The sequence below is a fragment of the Silene latifolia genome, chromosome X (genome assembly GCF_048544455.1).
Source record: "Silene latifolia isolate original U9 population chromosome X, ASM4854445v1, whole genome shotgun sequence".
Taxonomy (NCBI): domain Eukaryota; kingdom Viridiplantae; phylum Streptophyta; class Magnoliopsida; order Caryophyllales; family Caryophyllaceae; genus Silene; species Silene latifolia.
Window position 1 is genome coordinate 287,641,779 of NC_133537.1, and position 20,030 is coordinate 287,661,808.

The 20,030-nt window shown below is 35.5% G+C and overlaps 2 protein-coding genes across 6 annotated transcripts; both read right to left on the reverse strand.

Annotated features, from left to right (window-relative positions):
* Window positions 1-767: 767 nt before the first annotated feature.
* On the reverse strand, window positions 768-11,442 carry LOC141616834 (putative aspartyl aminopeptidase). Of its 4 annotated transcripts, none has more exons than XM_074433988.1 (10): window positions 11,212-11,404; window positions 10,881-10,968; window positions 8,948-9,083; window positions 8,278-8,550; window positions 7,710-7,857; window positions 6,773-7,012; window positions 5,912-6,044; window positions 5,410-5,591; window positions 2,860-2,972; window positions 768-855 (listed from the first exon to the last, which is right to left on the reverse strand). In XM_074433988.1, exons 1-10 carry the CDS (start codon window positions 11,368-11,370, stop codon window positions 816-818), a joined length of 1,512 nt encoding a protein of 503 aa, XP_074290089.1. In that variant the 5' UTR covers window positions 11,371-11,404; the 3' UTR covers window positions 768-815. The 4 variants fall into 4 exon arrangements, with proteins under 4 accessions (XP_074290089.1, XP_074290088.1, XP_074290090.1 ...); XM_074433987.1 differs by lacking the exon at window positions 768-855 and adding an exon at window positions 2,228-2,474 and having other exon boundaries at window positions 11,212-11,442; XM_074433989.1 differs by lacking the exon at window positions 768-855 and adding an exon at window positions 2,228-2,474 and having other exon boundaries at window positions 10,881-10,979; window positions 11,212-11,382.
* Window positions 11,443-14,350: 2,908 nt separating this feature from the next.
* On the reverse strand, window positions 14,351-19,757 carry LOC141616835 (phytoene synthase 2, chloroplastic). 2 transcript variants are annotated; one of them, XM_074433994.1, is made up of 7 exons: window positions 19,328-19,757; window positions 17,938-18,330; window positions 17,623-17,673; window positions 16,865-17,037; window positions 16,083-16,318; window positions 15,233-15,425; window positions 14,351-14,943 (listed from the first exon to the last, which is right to left on the reverse strand). In XM_074433994.1, the coding sequence occupies exons 2-7, from the start codon at window positions 18,254-18,256 to the stop codon at window positions 14,767-14,769; spliced, it is 1,149 nt and encodes a 382-aa protein (XP_074290095.1). In that variant the 5' UTR covers window positions 18,257-18,330; window positions 19,328-19,757; the 3' UTR covers window positions 14,351-14,766. The 2 variants fall into 2 exon arrangements, with proteins under 2 accessions (XP_074290095.1, XP_074290092.1); XM_074433991.1 differs by having other exon boundaries at window positions 17,938-18,459; window positions 19,328-19,751.
* Between the last annotated feature and the right edge of the window lie 273 nt (window positions 19,758-20,030).

Here is a 20,030-nt window from a genome sequence, read left to right on the forward strand (position 1 = left end):
TGTGATGCAATTTGGTCTGTCCACCATAGGTGTACCTACGCACCTGACTACAATTGCAGATTCTCTTTTGGCGAAGACGATGACGGTATGGCTTTCGTAAAAGTCCCAAAAGAGGGGTTGAAACCCGTGGAAGTCGAAGAATCTGAAGAGGAGGAACCCCATTCCAATGCAGACAACATGTTTGGTGAAATGTGTGAGTCAAACTTACAAGAAAATGAAACTGTGAATAGTGTAGACGAGGTGTTTGATGAAATTCGTGAACCAAATACAAGTCTAAATCAAGCTTTAGACAGAGATACACAGCTCCGTACGAGATTTAACTGCCGTGGCTCCATTACCAAGTGCACAAAAGGTGCTCGATGAATTGCCGATTCCAACCTTTATTTTAGAATTAGAATTGGCTCAAGCAGCAAGAATTACACAAGAAAATGAAGAAGTAGTAGAGGCGCACCAAGTGTTTGATACGATAACTGAACCAACCGAACAGGCTTATGCGAGCCAAACCAGATGTCAAGTTGCAATGATCAACAATGAAAATAATCCAAGCAAGGTGCGAGATGAATTGCCCCCATCCACATTCTCCCTTGTTACATGGTCCCATACTGGATGTTGTAGTTGCAAACGAGGGGCTTAACATAATACGTCAACGAGATGACCTCAACCGAGCATAATGACCGGACCACTCAAGCTTCACCCATTTGGTTGATATCTTTTCAAATGGAGCATGGTTATTCATACCTTCGCCTCTAGACATTAAAGCTGGTCTCATTTTGGGTTTAATGCCCCAATATAAGGTCACACTACATGCTGGATGTTCATTGTTTCAGGTGACCACTAAGCCTTTTTCCCCATGTACTGATACAAAAAATGAGATGAGGTATTGTGGCGTCAGAAGAATATGGCCTTAGAAGGTGGTGTGTGCACTATGATGTCCGGCTCAATATTCTCCAGTGTGTTTTACTTTTGCATCTTTATATGAAGTATTGTGTTGGGGTGATAAACGAGTGGAAGCCACAAGTTAAACTATAAGGAGTTACATAGCTGGGGTAAATTATTGGTTGGATTAATTTGGACGGAAGGACTCAAAAATACATTTCAGCTCCCTTACAATCCAGAACATTGATGCTTATTGCCTACTTCCTTCTGCTATTAGACACCATATATTGATGAACGTCACATCTAACTACCATGGCCATGCTGATATGTGGAGCGTCTATTTTAGGAACTTGAGGTTCTGCTAGACTTCCCAAAATAAATTTATCCTGCGTGTGATAGCTACATTTGGTGTTCTAACAAGACATGTCGAAATTAATCTTCGATCCTGGTGGACCAATTAAGACTGTTGATAATGAGTTCAATCAACTCAGATTTATATTGTTTGTGCTTCAAACAATAGAAAAATCCTCTAACTTGGAAAAATGTAGTCTGATGCTACATGTAGGCACATGTATACCTCAGGTAAACCTAGTATCAATGCTTTGATGTTGCTTCATCTATCAGAGTCATGGTTTCGGAATTTGAAATAACAGATGGACTTGATATGACGAGAATTATTAATGACCTTGGTGGGTTCAACGCTATTATTAGTAAGTTGTAATGGGTAATTAATGAATTTTATGAATATGAATGAACTTGTGAGATTAATCTCATTTGTTATAATGAAATTTAGGTGATTAATTCACCACAATTCTATTATTGGGGTAGCCTATCGATCCTTGCGGTCGAACAACTGCATTTCTATCCTTTTTATTTCCGTCTTAAATTTAGATCGTATCAAGGGATGGTGGTTGTTGGTGGCCGTCTCACCGTGTTAAAATTTTGGCTTTGTAGCACTAGATATGGTTGTCGTGTTTATGGTATTACTTAGTCTAATAGCTTACCTTATACCGTATGGGATATTATAATATCATCGCAAGGGCTTGCTGTACGGGTACTAACAAGATTAATACGGAGTATGAATCCATAACGCTCCTTATTTCATTGTATTGAATATAAATAAGCTAATATTGTGAGTTAGTTAGAAGCATATCAGAGTATTAGCATTTAATCTCGCTACTTTTCTCCGCAGTTTCCCTATTTTGTTCTCCAATATCTTTCTAAGTTTACGAGTAATGTTATTGTACTCCGTATTACCTAGCGATCCATTTATAGATATAGCCCAAATAGGACAACATCCTGACCACAACTTTGACAGCAGCCAATAAGGATACCAATGTACTTCGTAGTAGTAACACTAACACTTAATCCATCTAACATTATAGGAGGAGTACTCCGTAAGATTCATAAATCATAAAGCGCCATGTATATTTATTAATCAGCATCTCTGTAAACACATTAGAATGCTGAGATGGACAATAAAAACCTATTATTAATCAACAGCTAATTTTCTGTCAATGCTAGAAAATGTCTCGTAAAAAGCTTTGAAATGTTTATAGGCAAAGTCTATGTCTTCCTTCCCGCATATCTCCCTCACACTGCATTTTCAACAACATGGGAGTATATAACTATACAAGTGCTTCCTTAGATTGATTAATCAAGCTGATTGTTTACACATTCCATTTTACTCCCATCCTACATAATAGTTTCCGTTTCCTTTCAAGGCATTTTCATGTGGAACTCTCTAATCCACTTGCATATGCTTACATACAAAATTGTTCCAAGAAACACATATTTGCCGAATTGCCGGCTTAGACGGAACATGTTTTTTTACTTGGATTCACTCCATTACACACTCAAGTCTCAAGTGAGTGGGAGTCCCATTCTTCTCTGAGATACTAGCAAAGGTAGTAGTAATTCTAAGTGAATAGAGTGCCCAACTTTTAGTCAGCAATGTCATAGGATTAAAATAAAATTTGATACCTGTGCATGGAAAGCTGGGCGATGCCGCAATCAACAGTTCGGATCCCCACACCAGTAGCGAGTATTGGGCCAATGGTGGATCCACACCCCATGTCGTTTCTCACCACAAATTCCTAAAGAGAAGGCAAGCATAAAGTTTCAATCATATTTTAGGTCGAGAGAGACTTAAATACAAAAAAAAAAAAAAAAAAAAAAAAAGACAAAAAGTTTACAGAACAGGCAGCAGACAGCTCGCTCATATTCAAGTATTGTTTGTTCTTCCGTGAACTTCAAAAGAATATGGACATATATGAAACAAATACAGCAAAGCTTTTAACCATTAGTAAGATGACAAGGAAATAACAATTTCGGAATAGGGCATATGAGTACATGACCTACTGTTACCAGATCGAAGATTCACTATAGAATAGAATCCCATAAGTCCATAACCACGGTATTAGATTATCATGTTCAATCTGGATCTCAAAATCAGCCATTAAATGCGGTTGTGAGAAATTCAAAAGTCAAATGTCAATAAATAGCGCACTAAGGGGGTGACATCCACACACAGAAAAATCGCTAGATGCTCAAGCTCTTAAAACTCTCCCGAGTAATAATAGTATAAACAAAAAGACAAAGTTCAAGTTTTCGTAGGAGTGGAGCACTTAACCCCACAGTAAAATAACTTTAAAAAGCGAAATTTAAAATCTTGATATGTGAAAGCAATATCACCAAATCTACAATGGTTCCTTTCAATCCAAGTACACACCAAAAAGCTAAAAAGCCATTAGATTATACACTACACTAAACACTATTCCAATGAATATGAAGAAACACTTGGGGGATGTTTAATTCAAGAAGTTGAAATGGAATGTGAGATACCATGGAGGCAAGGATTTAGAACCCCATACCTCCTAGTAGTTGTTTGGTTCACTTTATATTTGTAGAGAGAAATGAATTTTGAAACCTAGGGGAGAGGGAGTGTCGGATCATCACCAAACCGAAAACTAGAATGGATCAAATCCATTCCAACAGACCCAACTAAGAAACCCTTTGTTTAGGTACAAAATCATAATTATTATTCCATTACCCACCACTAGATCATGGATCAATAGGGACCTTTATGTCATGTTTGTGAATAGGCCAGTTCTAGTTTTTAAATGAACTAATGAAGGTATCGAGATTGCAACACTTGCATTATAGGAGATGAGCATTTAATCAAGCAAGTCAAACGACATTTGTTTTTAATAAGTACTAGGCAACATCTAATATAGGTCATCAAGGAGGAGACACGCATGTACAAAAACACACCAAGGGAGTGACGCAAGTGTTCAAAAAGACACTAAGGGTCCGTTTGGATTGAGGGAATTGGAGGGAAGAGGAGGGGAGGGAAAGGGAGGGATTCAATTTCCTTTGTTTGGATACAAAATATGGAAGGAGGGAAATGGAAGGGGAGGGAATTGAGAGGATTTATTTTCCCTCCTATAGAACAAACTATAATCTTTCCTACAATGGCAAGATTTGGAAGGAAAACTTTGTATGGACTCTATTATTTTTATTATTCATCATATCCTATCGGCATTTTCCATCTATTTTCCATCTAATATGCCATCTCCCTCCTTCCCCCTCCCATCTCCCTCTCATCAATTATGTTATCCAAACAACCACAATTCATTTTCCATCCCCTCCCCTCCCCTCACCTTCCACCCCTCACACCCCCTCCCCTCACCTTCCCTCCTAAATTGGTATCCAAACAGACCCTAAGGGTGTGATGCCTGTATACAAAAGTAAAAACCACCACAATGGAAGTAAATTAACTGTCTATCATGAGGTCTCCTGAAATGTTAGCTTTAAGTAAATACTACAGAGTAGGCTTCTTTGCATATCTTGACAATTATTTTCATTCGTTTGAAATAACGCAACGAAAAGTGATTCAAATAGATGCTAACTGTTTCATATGCCTAAAAGCACCATTTTAAAGCCTTTCAAGATGTTCTAATGATAAAGTGCAACGAAATTCAATAATAACTTGTATCTGCTACCACAGCCTTTTATAGTTTTACTTGAGTGCCACATCACTATGTAATCCAGCTTATTCACTTCTTTCTCCGTGCATTACCAACAGCATACAAAAGAGCACCACAGAGACAACATAAAAGGATAATGCGAGAATAAAAGAATAAGTTGCACCATTATAGTATTTTCTTGTGACAACTCTTCATGCTTTATTCCTCTCTATGCACCCCTTTTTTATCTCGCTTACACTGGCATTCTCTCTTCCCTCATCCCAATGAGTACCCGTTGAACCATATCACCACAGATTGCAAGGAAACCCTGCCATCTGCTCCTCAAGAAATTAGGAATCATGTCTCCATATACAAGGCTGACTATTAGAGATGACACTGGTAGTCTGTGTCCTCCTTAATGATTATTGGTCTCATATCTATTGCGTGAGTGGATGGATCACTAAATGAATACAGCTGGAAGGGTAGTTACCAAAACGCAGTCACCCTTATGAATAGAAAAGGGCACATAAACAGCTCATAATTAATATTGAAGGGAAAAAAGTACCTGGGTAGGTAAGTTGTGGACTTTTGCAACTTCTTTAAAAAGAAAAGCCGTCACTCCACTGGTAGCATAACGCTGATTGGCATTGTGTTTGATTACGAGCCCCTTCTGCAATTTTGGCCGATGGTTTTCTTCATGTTTGTCCATGAAATTCGGGTGAACTCCATGAGCCATGTCAGCAGAAACTGATGCATGCATTTGAGTATACTTTCAAGTCAACATAATGGTTGTATGGAAAGTAACAGAAACAATGACGTGTACTTTCAGCTGTTTAAGAGTCTTGGAACCCACTTACTTCTCATGAAGACAGAGATCAACAAAGAGAAATTACATCTAATGGGAGTTTTCTGAGAAGTATTTATGTTTTTGGGTACTGATGAGCTTCTCCTTAAATTCACCCTTTTGCAGAAGCTTGTACAAAAATCTCAAAAACTAACACATTCATCAATGGAAAAATGGCAAGGCAGTCGTAATTCTTTTTGATATGTTACATGTCATAATTTACCTAAAAATGATTGCCGAATTACTCGTTCCACAACTCCTTCACTAACTTTGTCATCTGCCAAGCAGCTAATTATGCGTCTTATAGCTTGGAATATGGTTGGTGCACCAGCGCCCTGAATTGAGTTTGACCCCACCTAGAAGCATTAAAGTAGACATTATATATTCATACAAGCAACTGCAACCTAGATACTTCTAAACTACTAATAAAAATTAGGTAGCACTCCCTTATGTCAAATCATTTCCACTCGTTTGTTCAAAATTCCTCTCACATAATTTGAACAAACGCATAGAAATGATTTGAAAGGAAGGAGTAAAAGACTTGGTGCAAAAACAACTTAAAAGCCACGGGTAGAGAAGAAAAAAAAAGGCAAAAGTATATCACTTTGAAAAAGTTGCAAGCAAGGGAATAAGAAATTCATCTCTGTTACCAGAGACATTCATCTGTTACCAGTTACCACCTTTTTAAACAATAGTCTATTACAAGCTACAAACGGAAGAAATAAAAGATGAATTCCTCCATAGTCCATATTGACAACCAAGAGAACAAGCAAGAACCAAAACTCTTGGGATAACAACAGTTAGGCAACAGTGAAATATATCTACGACAACAAACATAAGCCACATTATTCAAGATAAGATAGAACTGCCTACATTGATAAAGCTTTGTCATTCCTTAGCATGATGATATATATTAGCATAAGCAGATACAAGCATCACAATCCTTTCTCCGTATAGTGTCATGGATTGTTTCTCCATCTTCATATCTTACGTTACACTCATTCATAAAAAAAGGATTATATAGTAATGTAATTGCACCCTTCCTTGTACATAGAAAGAATCATGCTAGTCGAACAATCATTACCTCTTCATTGTCGAATAAAGCAACCATTCGTACGGTATCTTCATTGGATAAATCTTCAGGAGATGAAGAAGAGTCAACAAGCGCTCTCAGTGCACAGAAACTAGACGCAAGATTGTCTAGTCTTCCAGAAAATATAAACTCATTATTTAAGCCACCCAGACAGCTAGGTTGCGTATCACAAACATTAAGCTCAATGGTGATTATGTCATCAACGTTGCAATCCAGCTCGTCTGACAGAACCTGCAAAACAAATTTTACAGGCATGAATGAGAAAGTGAGAAACCGAAGAACAAAATTAATTTTACTACAAAAAAATCTTAGCTGGGATGGATGGCTAATTATTTAAACTCAACTGTAACAGTCATACATGTTGAGGGTTAGCAGTGTGGCTAAAGGTTCCACGACATTCTGTAATTTTTGCACATGTATACCCCTGTGTCCAAGCCAATAGTTTACGTTTTTTTCTAATTCCAATTTCAGGTAAACACACACAAATGAGGTAGAAAATTCTGCACTCATTTTCTCTGACACAAAACATTCCTAAAAAGGGAGCATAAACTATTGATTAGGACAGACCAAAATAAAATATATAAACTATTGGCTAGGAAAGAGGGAGCAAGACTCTTAAGTGTTTGATGATTATATGAATTTACTCGAAACAAAATTAAAGTCCATGAAATACGATCAATGGCATAGAATTTGAACGAATCTTTTATAACTTGTATAAGGCAACTGATAACGACAGTAACGGTGCTATAACAATGTCTTTGTAAGGCAGTATATATTGACATCTTAACAAGTTCACCACACTTTTTCTCCAATGATCCTAACAAGATTATCTGGCTAGTACCAGGGCAGGCCTGGGATTTAACTATCTGCTACTTCATGAAGAGCACATTAACAATGAAGCTGACTAACTGGTAAAATCAGTAGTTACCTTGAGAAGCTCTGGATGGTGCCAGGCTTTTGAAGGTGATATAGAATCTTTGTTTGTTGACTCTGATTGTAAGTCCTCAAATCTTGTGGACAGCAGTGGAACGAGTTGTGTTTCTAGATTAGGCTTAAAGCCATCTTGATTTATTGTTCTGGAAAATAAAGAGGATAAAAAACAGAAAACAATTACGAATATTCAATGGAAAAGGTTCCAAAAGCCACACAATCTGAGAGGGTGTGGAATTAGTTTAAGATTCTAATTTCAAGAAATGCTTTCGCATGATTGTTTGATAAGAGAGAGAGGATCTTTGACAAGAACGCAAGAACAAATAGCATTCACAAATTAAGGGACTCCCTCTGTCAATCAATAAAATTCCTACTTCAAATCTTTCATTTTTAGAATGTTATTTGTGGTGATTATAGCTTCAGAACTGCATCATTCAGCAACTTTAATTTCCGTACACATATTCTTTGTTCCTTAATTTGTGCAAAACAAAGAACGAAGTTTATTTCTGAGCAGAATGATTAATATGTAATTACATAGCAGTGAAGTAGTCAGAGAAGAAACAGACCGATCGAGATGAATGGCCAATGTAGGTACACGCAACAAAGGTCTCGTAACTTTCACAAGTCGATGACTGAAGGAACCATCAACACTTCTCAGTATAACCCTTCCCGCTACACTTAAGTCTCTGTCAAACCAAGTGTGCCACAAACCACCTCCATAGGTCTGCACATTAACCATTTGATAGCCTGCTTTTGACGATGCTGATATTGGTTTTAGTTTTAAACAAGGGCTGTCAGTATGGGCTGCAATAACATGAAATCCATTGCCTGGGCTGTACCTACAAAGACAAACTGTAGCCTTTAGTTCAGACTTCAGAGTTTGATTTTGCATTTCTGATTTACCCGTCATCCACAGAGAGGCAACGTTGACTATTTAATATATATAAAAAAAATTCATGTTTTCCTTTCTTTTCTCTTTAGTATTTACTTGTCATTGACGGTTTCAAATGATGATTCTTGCAAGGTTTTTGCTGCTGTGCCTACCAGTACAAAGTAAGTCCAAGGTCTGAAATCATATGGTACTGATGACAAGAAGGAAAAACTCACACTGAACAAATATAACATTGGATTGGTTTGAACATGCATGACAACGAGGACAAGTTTACACTAGTTGAACTAATCACCTATCATTGGATTCGGGCCAGTTGACGCTAAACAAACATAACTCAAACTTACTTTTCACCTACAGCAAAAGCAACCAAAGAAGACATATTTCTTGTGAAAAAGTATCGACCACCAGGCTTTAGGTCCCATTCTTCACTCTCATCCAGCAAGTCGAAGCCAGCAGAAAGCAGTTGCCTCTTTGCTTCAGCTGCAAGTTAGACTTTATGGTGTTAAGAGAGGACTTGTATAGACTAATAAATTTACACTTAACATCCAGTGCACATAAAGCTACAACATTATTGGCAGGAGAAGTGGTGTTTACTGATTAAACTCCTGTTCTTCAGTTATAGAGTCTAGGCCTTAGTTCTATAGCAGAACAAAAGTTTGCCTCTTGTTCAAGATATCATTTAACATGAAGTAAAAAAATTTAGCTGAAGAAGTAAATTCCGCAAATGAGGTTTAAAATTTGGACAAGCATAAATGAAATTCGGTTGCCTAGGTGCACTTCATTTACAGTTGACAACTCATTAAACCGAAAAACAAAAACACACGATATTTAGTCACAGAAAAGGGAGAACAATATTAAAACAAACACAGTCTCAGATGGTTTCTATTCCATTGACTTAGCAATGGAAAGTAAATACATTGCAGAATCAAGAAGCTTTTAGGATTATAATTATACATTGCACAAAAGGTTAATTTGTGCAATGAGAAGACTTAAAATGATAAATCTCTATTCCAAACATAGTTAATGTGGACTTCCAAGTCCTATATACCCCTTCTACACAGTTAATTAAACATCCTTCCTGATCAGGCAAAGTGGATCTTTTTGCAAATCCTATTCATTATCAACCACCACATATGACAAGTCCTATCTAGGTAACTATGTACGAATTCTTCTATTCGGAATGTTGAGCAATATACAACTCTTAAGCAAGCCAAGTTGACATGCAAGTTCAAACCAATCTAACATAAAATAAGAGACCAAATCAAATAGAAGTGTCTAAAAACTTTAAACGCGCAGGACATTTTTTTTTTGAAGATTTTACCCAATTTCATTTCTACTAAGAGTATGTTTCAGCTAGTCTTCACCCCCATCATTTTTCGAGGATGATACAACAACTATCACTTAAGATGAATTTGTTGGTTGCTACTATTGCCCAGGCACATAGAATCCACCATTTATCTAGGTTCAAACCATTGAATAACATTCTACCCTAGTGCTGGCTGGCTCCCACTTCCATCAGGTATAAGAAATCGGACCTATGTCACCTTCTGGCCACGGCCCCACAAATTAGTTATTTTTTTCCAATTGATCTAAAGCAAAAGGATCAGTATCTGTCTACGACTTGATGACATAAATACACGAAGAGGGTTTTAATGTTTAAACAAAACACGTATACTGTACTTAGTGCAAAGGCGGTTTTACATGTTTTAAACAAGTCTTATTGTAAAAACATGCTAATTCACCCAAACATCCCTGTAAAAAAAATGTGTTTCCGTAACTTGCATAAATTAGAAATTAGAATGGTGTTTTACATGGAAAACAGTTATATACAAAACTTGTGCAGATACAAATGACATTCTCACAGACATATATACTCCTAAATAGCAAATGTAGACTAGCTTAGTCGGTAAATTCATTGACAATAGTCGCCATGACCTAAGTTGGAGATTGTTATCATGGCGCTGTTTGCACAAAGTAGAGTAATTCCCACTTATACGCCTTACGATTTCAGGAATTACATTTTGGCCCATGAGATTTTGGGCATTTCCCACTTTCCTGATATGAGGTTTCTAATTTAACAACATTCTTGGACATAAAACAAAGTGCAAAAAATAATCATTGAAGTAGATATTCAATTGAAATTGTACAAAAAGTTAGATGAGTTTTGCTCAAGAAAAACATAGAATAGATAGTATTCAAATTCAAACCTAATAAAAATTGCAGAATAATCCCAGAAAATAAAAATTAAAAATAGAGATAGTAGAAAAAGGATAATACCAGTAGCATGAAACTGGGTCCAAGACTCGTTAAGATAATCCAGTAAATCCCCAACAATGGACCCACTTGATTCATTCTTACAGCAACTCTGCATATCCACTAAAAACAATCAACAACATTCATTATCCCAGTGCCTCCTGCAAATTGCGAGGTAAGGGGGTCGGATGTACGCGGCCTTACACTTGTGTTAGCAAACACCCACAAAGAGGGTGTAGTTTCGGAGTGACCCGAAGTGGAAATTGCATCGAGAACTACATTGAATAGAAAAATTAACATCTTGAGAAAATCCTATATATTATGTAATTGAAGAAAACAGTAATAATAAATAAACCTGTTTAAATTGATGAGAAGCGGCGAAAGAAGAGAGTTTGCGAGAGCGAGTGTTGATGATGGATTTAAAGGGGTTGGGAAATGTGATGGAAGGAGAGATAAAGTGATGTTTAACAAGGTTGGGGTTTGGTTGCCATTGCAGGAGTTGCAGTCTAGCCATTTTTGGTGGTACGCCCTTCTAGTAGTCTTCAGGATTCTCATTTTATGACTTCCCCATCTGTGGGACCCTGCTAAATCGGGTTTGATCTACTACATTGGCAGCTAGTCTTGCTATGGACAGATTCGATATATCCGTTTATAATTAAAGACGGATCAAATAGTTTAAAAGTGATTTATTGTTTATCCTATTAAGAATGTGGTATTATATTTTGTTCGTCTTTAATTATAGACGGATATATGCCGTCTGTAATGAGATTTTGTGCAACATTTGATGTATAGTTTTTTTGGATTACCAACTCGAGTTGTATTGAGAAAGAATTGTTACTCTGAAATTTTATACGAAGATTCAAAGTTAAGGGAAAAAAAAGAATCTTTATCAAGATTTTGGTGTTAATCAGCAACACATTTTTTTTAATATATCTATAAAATTTTATGACTTCCCCATCTGTGGGACCCTGCTAAATCGGGTTTGATCTACTACATTGTGATAGCTTGGGCCTTTCACATGACAGATTCGATATATCCGTTTATAATTAAAGACGAATCAAATAGTTTAAAAGTGATTTATTGTTTATCCTATTAAGAATGTGGTATTATATTTTGTTCGTCTTTAATTATAGACGGATATGTGCCGTCTGTAATGAGATTTTGTGCAACATTTGATGTATAGTTTTTTTTGGATTACCAACTCGAGTTGTATTGAGAAAGAATTGTTACTCTGAAATTTTATACGAAGATTCAAAGTTAAGGGAAAAAAAAGAATCTTTATCAAGATTTTGGTGTTAATCAGCAACACATTTTTTTTAATATATCTATAAAATTATATTAAAAGGGTAACCTTAAAAGGTTAAGTAGACAAAGCCACATAGACGAAGAAAAAGCCACGCGTGCATTACGTTTAATTTTTTTGCCATGTAGGATTATCATAATTAAATTCTATTAATTTATATTGTTAATATTAAGGCTACTTTAATAAATTTATTAAAATTCATTATAAGGTTTAGTAATATTTTTTTTGTGTGGAACCATAAGATCATGATTTAAATTATAAAAATAAATTAAGAATTTAGTCTCATCATTTAAATCATTCAATTTGTTCATCTAACTCCTCCTTAACCATAAATATAGTAGCTAAAAGGTCTTATATAGTAATTAAAAAATCTAATAATTTGGATTATAAAGCTACTAATATCTACAAATTTATAAATATAATTAAAAGGAAAACCAAAATATCTATCACCATCAATATGTCATATTTTAACTATATAGTTAAAAGGCAACTTCATACATTTAATTTTTTGCCATGTAGGATTATCATAATTAAATTCTATTAATTTATATTGTTAATATTAAGGCTACTTTAATAAATTTATTAAAACTCATTATAAGGTTTAGTAATATTTATTTTTGTGTGGAAACCATAAGATCATGATTTAAATTATAAAAATAAATTAAGAATTTACTCTCATCATTTAAATCATTCAATTTGTTCATCTAACTCCTCTTTAACCATAAAGATAGTAGCTAAAAGGTCTGATATGTAGTAAATAAAAAATCTAATAATTTGGATTATAAAGCTACTAATATCTACAAATTTATAAATATAATTAAAAGGAAAACCAAAATATCTATAATCATCAATATGTCATATTTTAATTACATATACAAGATAACTTTTTAAACGACTTTCATGCAAAGTGGAGTTTGTAAGAAAAAAAAATTAATAATAATAATAATAATAATAATAATAATAATAATAATGCAAACCTTTTACATACCATTTCTCATTTTCCCATATTTATGTTTATATTAAACTTCATAATAATGAAAAATGGATGCTCAAAAGATATGAACTTGATCTTTATTTATACCTATATTAAATTTGATAATAATGAAAAAATAATATTTAATAGCCATAAAATGCATCATCAATTGTTTATATATTTTTTATGGAAGACAAAATTTGTAAGCAAAAAAAATTCTTATCTTTATTGTTAGTAGAATGGTATGTGTCACCGATATTATTAACTAATTTTTTTTATTTTTTTATTGGAAGTTTCATTGGGTTATGAAGTGTTCATCACATTTTCAATTTCGCGTATGTGTTTGTTTTGTTCTCATTTAGGTGCTATCAAGATTATTTATTGTGTTAAGCTATTCCAAGGTAAATATACTTACATCTCTACGATTTGATTGTCATTCCCTCTTTTTTTCATTACTTAAGGTGAAACTAAGTTAATAACGATAATATTGCATAAAACAAATTCCACTATTATTGTGTTACTTTTTTTTAATAGGTATGATTTATTGAAGAAAGAAGATTATAAGGAGAAGTGAAATACTAAGATTGCTTAAACAACTATATTTTACATAAAGATTGATGACATCAACATGGAATCGTGGATGATTAATAATTTTTTGAGCATTTATTATATATATTTTGAAATATCACAAAAACTTCGGAGAAACGGTCTCTCAATAGCGTTATTGAGAGACCTCTCACATGATGGGACGAGGGACCCACTGAATTTCTTTTTTCCCTATTATGTCTCCCACTAAATTAGTGGGAGACGGTCTCTCATGAGACCTACTGAGTATTCGGCAATAATGATCCAACTGTTGTTTAAGTTGTTGCTGCTTTAAAATTTAGTTCCGCAATTTATTATTGTATTAGCTTCAATTTTATGGGGGTGTGAAATGTTAGTTTTGTCATAACATTTCTAATTGTGTGTTTTATGTTATTTTCAGAATTGTTGATGAAATTTTGATATCTAATTTGTGAGGGTGCTCTATCTTTGGGGATCTTTGTTTGATAATATAGTTTTGTTTAATTTGATTATATGAATACTTATATTATTAATTTATTTTAGCTTGCATTGAGTTACTTTAGTTTTGATAGGGGTATCTTAGTATATCTAATGTATGAAATTTTAATTTCTAATAAACTGTTGTATAAAATACTAATTGAATTTATACAGCCCTTAAAACATGAAAACCGTATATTGAATTTATCGTAGTATGTTATTGTATTAAATCACTAAAGTATTACAGTAGAAACAGAACAACCCGTGAATTTCACGGGTCACAAAACTAGTTCTACTTCTTAAAACTTAACAGTTTGAAAAGTGAGAAAACGAGTGCAACATTGATCATCTCCCGCTTTCAAAAAAAAAAAAAAAGAACCAAATCAAGACGTGTAATTCTTCTAGTAGTAAATCTTGGTTCTTCAGCTTCTTAGTAGGGAATTATGCTCCTGATTGCTTCGTATAAACAACTTTAGGTACACCCTATTATTGAAACTAATAAATGGTCAATGCATTAAGAATATAGTTTAGTATATACACAGAGTTTTTGATTTACAGTATGATCCACTCCATCAAGGTTAGTTGTTAGAGCTCTATGCCTTGGCAAGACTAGATGGCGTTTTCAAATGCATCATGGACATGGCATAAGCAAACGGCAATGCTAGCCATTTCTTTGCTTTGCTAACGTAAGCCCGCTTTGTGAAGTTGTTGTAGTCATTCGCTTCAATCTCGTCCAGTATCTGACGATAAAGAAGCAGCGACGCCCAAACCTGCAAAATACGATCACCTTAGAGATCCTTACTAACAATGGGATCGACTGTAAACTTGAAAGGATAAATGATTATTTGTTAGTTAAAATTACACACAAAATTGGTCGAGGCCACACTCTTTTAACTTTGTAACCTCAAAGAGGTTCCTTCCCAAAACCACTTCGCAATGGGGTCAAGTAACTCGTTGCTCAACTCTTTTATTATCTTTTACCATGGGACACATACGTGGGCAGACTCGTAATAGGAGCTAGTTTTAATGGTTAAATTGGGCAGAGCCGTTGATGCTTACTGGCCATCGGCTTGCTGGACTGAGCTCTGCAACTCCTCTTTCCGCTTCATCGAAAAAAGTCCTAGCTCGCTTGATCTGTTTTTTCATGAAATTTCTCCATTTGTCAGTAACCTTTCCGACAAATATGTCTTCATCGGAAAGACCCGCCTGTGCCAACTCATCTTGCGGCAAATATACTCTTCCTTTCCTTGCACTGAACAAGAAATCAAATGAGTTCTCACAACGTCACAATCAATTTATTCTAATGTCAAAAGGAGATTTTCAAATGTATAGAAGACCAAAACACATACATGGTCGTACAAACCTTGTTTCAGACCCACATAATTTTGCCTACGTTACTTAGGCTCGACGGAGTTATCACGGTTAAGGTTACTACGTCCTCATTTTGAAGCGTTATCAGCTGCAGCACAACCTAAGATCGGGGGTGCGATGACTGATGCAGTGAAATCAATGACGAGATCCAGTCTTGAACTGAGATTTAAGACCTTGGACTCAGTTAACAAGTGTCTGATGTGGCAGACACGGGCCAATGGCTATTTAGTGCAAACTTTTCATGTTTTAGGCCTAATAATTGTTTTGAGCATCTAGTCGTGTTTAATTTGAATTTCGCATCAACAAGCGACAAGTAGCTTCAGTGTGAAGTGTCGAAGTATAATTAAATTATATTACCTAGTGAGGCCAGTTTGATATTATAATCCAGTTTCAACCTAATTAACCAACAGCATTTCAGATATGTTCACAAAATTAAGCTATATCACAAAGAGACAAGTGATGGATGAGTGATGAAAACAGTAATAGACCTAAGACGGTGAAGATTAAAGACTATGTCATCAATGTATTTAGTACTTACTCTTCTCCAACATCTCTCAGTATGTTGGTAAGCTGATTTGCGATCCCTAGAGCTAGAGCAGAATTGTACACAGTTTCTGTTGTTGCCTTTGATTCGGGTGCTATCCCCATAACAGGAACACTGATCAACCCAACTGTGCCAGCAACATAATAACAATACAAGTACAGCTCATCGAAGTTCTCGTATCTTGATTTTCTCAGATCCATCCTCATTCCTTCGATCATATCTTTAAATGGCTGCCAACATAAGACACACGAAGTCAGGAACCAGAATCCATGAACAAAGAAGCACCAATGTCAGGAATTTCAGAAGCAAAGTGTCTGGGGTACCTTTTCAGTCTGAAATCTCCAGCTTAACTATGGCTCACGAAAGTACGTAATCACAGTAAAGGAAGAGGCAATGCTAAGTGGATAGCAAATAGTCAAAGTTTACAATTTTCAAGAGGGTATTTCATTTCTCATTTATTCCCCAATACCAATCAAGGCAAAGGCTCACTGTTCTTTGATACTGCTTTATGATTGAATAAAACAAGACGGCTGACGAAACTAGTTGCCCTTGTTATTCTGAAGTAGTCATTTGATGCAATTCTTGACTAAATATTTGTTATGGGTAAACAGCCTCTCGATGTAGTTAACACAGGGGTAAGGCTACATAAATCAGACTCCCTTGAAAACGGCGGGAGCCTTGGATTGTGATGTAATGGTCCATGCCACACGCATTAAAGGTAGAGGGGATTCATTTTCATAGCAACTTTCGACATGTTCTCTTACTGACGAACAAACCTGAATATCAATGGGAAACTTGGCCACAGTGTTGGACAAGGCAGCGTCAAGCATATCAAATGGACAGCCACTGAAAAGATCTTCCAATCGTGATTCCCACCTATCCAAAGCAGTAGCTGTGATATGTGAAGCGTTAGGCCCATCTACAAGCTCATCAGTCCTCCTACACCACACTGCATAATAAAATATAATCAGAATATACAGCAAATATAAATGCTTACACTCGACAACAACAATATTTCCCTAATGCTTCAAAGGCATTTGTTATGAAGGTCAATGTAAGCAAAATATTTTACATCACAGTGACTGTTTCTTGATGACCCATAACGAAAATTGTCCAAATAACTGCGTCAACCCATTGCTATTTTGCAATATTTAGGAAGAGCTGATAAATTTAGTGACCTATTCATTATTTCATTATCACATTATTTAAATGAATTGAAGTGATTGAGTTTGGTCTTTAAACACTGATTATAAGAGATCAAACGATCATGGCTATACGATTGAATCCTCCCTGACTGATCAAAGTAAACCTAACATAAGCTAAGCTTCTCAAGCTCCTTGGCAATCGTTTTACTAATTACAAAACATAACTGAATTAACAATTACGATACTCGTATATTTTTTCTCGCCATCAATAAAAATTTACTTTTTCAGTAATCTCTGTTAAGTATAAGATGAGGTTAAGTCGTGCAAATACATATTTCATACTTTGATTTATCAGAAGATAATCAAGAATGATCATAGCATTTTCTCACCATAAATTGCCCAAATAGCCCGTCGTTTCTCAGGGGTCATAAGTAGAGTTCCTGCAATAGTGATTTGGGTGTTAGGCTGCATGAAACCACTTCTCATTTCAGATAATATCATCTTCATTCAAATACGTACGTATCGATGTTCTTCCAAAAACAACATAACCCTAATGGAGTAATGGGGTAGGGTGTACAGAGTCATATTCGTACGTTATAACCATAGAGGTTGTTTTCGGATGACCCATAATGAAAATTGTATTGCAAAATACAATTATCAGCCTTGAAACAATTCAATAACGAAAACGGGGAAAGAATAATTACCCAAGTAAAATGTCTTTGCATACTCAGCACAAACTTCACCACACCGATCATACGCCTCTCCAAGCAAGCTTAGAGTCCCAGGAACAGCAATATCCGGTTTAATATCAAGATCAAGAGCATCCCTTGATCTCAACTCCCTATCTACCAAGGCTGCCTGTTTCAAGACAACATCATACACCTTTTGCTCGGACGACATAACTGTGACATCCCTTGTTGGATTGGCTACTATGCTCGATAGCACAGGGAATCCCCCTCTCATTCTTTGTTTCTCCACATTCAAAGAAGAAGAAATCCACTTATGTTGTCTCTTAACACACATCCTTCTCCTTGGCCTCCCATCGAAAATTGAATGAGCTGACAATGACTCAGTTAAGCCAAAGCCAGTGTACAGCTCTGTGGTTGGAGAGATAACCCATAATAAATGCACAGACATGGTTGTTTCTTATAACCAAACAGTATATTATCTACCCTTTTCAGCAAACAATATGCACACTTGTTGGATTACTATTTTCCTTGCAATATCTGCAAATGATCATTAAAAAGGGGAAATAACACAAATTTCATTATATCATACTAGCATTTCGAGTGTTAAGTCGACAACAAACAGCATTGACAAAAAAAAAAAAAAAAAAAAAAAGCACTTAAGAGTACATATTACGTCCACAACCGAAAAAAACGCCCACTTAGAGTAGTAATGCTGATAATATTGTTTATGAGGCAACTAAAACAAGGGTATGACTATGTGCACAACACTATTATTAAAAAAATTCAGCTGTGTTTTCGAGTAGATAGAAGGACCATCTCCTAATCTCCTATCCTTAATTCCTTAACAATGTGCAAATGAGTTTTATACTACAAGATCAGCAGCATACACACTATAACTGCTTTTTTTTAATATACAGGAACTACCATCTATTTTGGGTTTGTCAGTCCTCCAACAGTACTTCATTTAACTATTAACAAAATCACAAATTCTTAGTTAACACCGAATTATTTTAACGGCGGCACTCACAATCCATTTAAATAATGCAAAAGTAAAAGAACGCTTGTGAGAACAAAATCAATAACACAAACACCTATACTACAAACATCGAACACACACACACACATGACAGTCATTATGACATTTAAGGGAAATATTGCTGAAAACCCACGAACAACAACAGAACAAACGCATTCAGCAACAGCAACATTCCAATGTCTCAACAACTTTCGCCTATTGCAAAATTGAATGTAAGCATGATATACCTAGCCTAAGCTGAAAACCCAAGTAAAAAACAACAAATAAATAAATAAATAAATAAATAAAAAAGAAAAGGAAATGCTTTAAAAAGCAGAACTCATTAGTATAATGAAATGAGTGGATTAAGAAAACACGAGTTGAACCTACCTATATACCACCAATTGAGAAAACTTTAATTATGCAGAAAAAAGTGGGCAGAATTTGCATAATCTCCCCCAAACAAAGATTCCAACTTTCTTCTCTTGTTTGATTTTGAATTCTAAACTAGTTGTTGAATTAACATTACTAAGCAAAATCTCCCTTTTTTTTCTCTCTACTTTAGTAATTGAAATGTGAATGTGAATGAATTTTGTTTCTAAATATAATTATGAAATGGCATACAGTGTAGTTCACCAATCACCAGTGACGAGTGTTGTCAGTTGTGTGTCCACCACACCCTAAAAATTGGGCACCACTTGCATTCTCTTCTGAGATAAAGAGATAAGAAGTGGAGAGTACTAGTGAGTAGTGTCTATAGGGAGACCGTTCCATTAAATTGCCTACTTTTTCTTATAGAGTTGGAAATCGAGTTGCTCGTGTAATCGTGTCGATACCGAGTAGGTTAAGAAGAGCTCGTAAAACTGACTAGATTCAAATAACCAAAACTAACTAGACTCAAATAACTTGGACCCGATATCCGTAGCTGACCCCACACTCGAAATGAGGAGCCGAACTTGACCCAAATCTGAATTGACCCGACCCGAATAATTATTATTTCAAACTGAAAATAACAAACTCGAAAATGATCTGCCTCCGACATGACTCGACCCGACTCGGTTTGAATTCTTGAAAACCAAACTGACCCGGCCGG

Coding starts and splice junctions, on each gene's coding strand:
- LOC141616835 (XM_074433991.1), bottom strand. CDS start 18,370: ATGTCTGTGCATTTATTATGGGTTATCTCTCCAACCACAGAGCTGTAC. Junction 17,038..17,622: donor GGCTATTTGGGCAATTTATG/GTGAGAAAATGC, acceptor TTTATTATGCAG/TGTGGTGTAGGAGGACTGAT. Junction 16,319..16,864: donor AGTTTCCCATTGATATTCAG/GTTTGTTCGTCA, acceptor TTATGTTGGCAG/CCATTTAAAGATATGATCGA.
- LOC141616834 (XM_074433987.1), bottom strand. CDS start 11,370: ATGGCTAGACTGCAACTCCTGCAATGGCAACCAAACCCCAACCTTGTT. Junction 8,551..8,947: donor GCTTTTGCTGTAGGTGAAAA/GTAAGTTTGAGT, acceptor TTGTCTTTGTAG/GTACAGCCCAGGCAATGGAT. Junction 5,592..5,911: donor AATTCGGCAATCATTTTTAG/GTAAATTATGAC, acceptor TGCATGCATCAG/TTTCTGCTGACATGGCTCAT.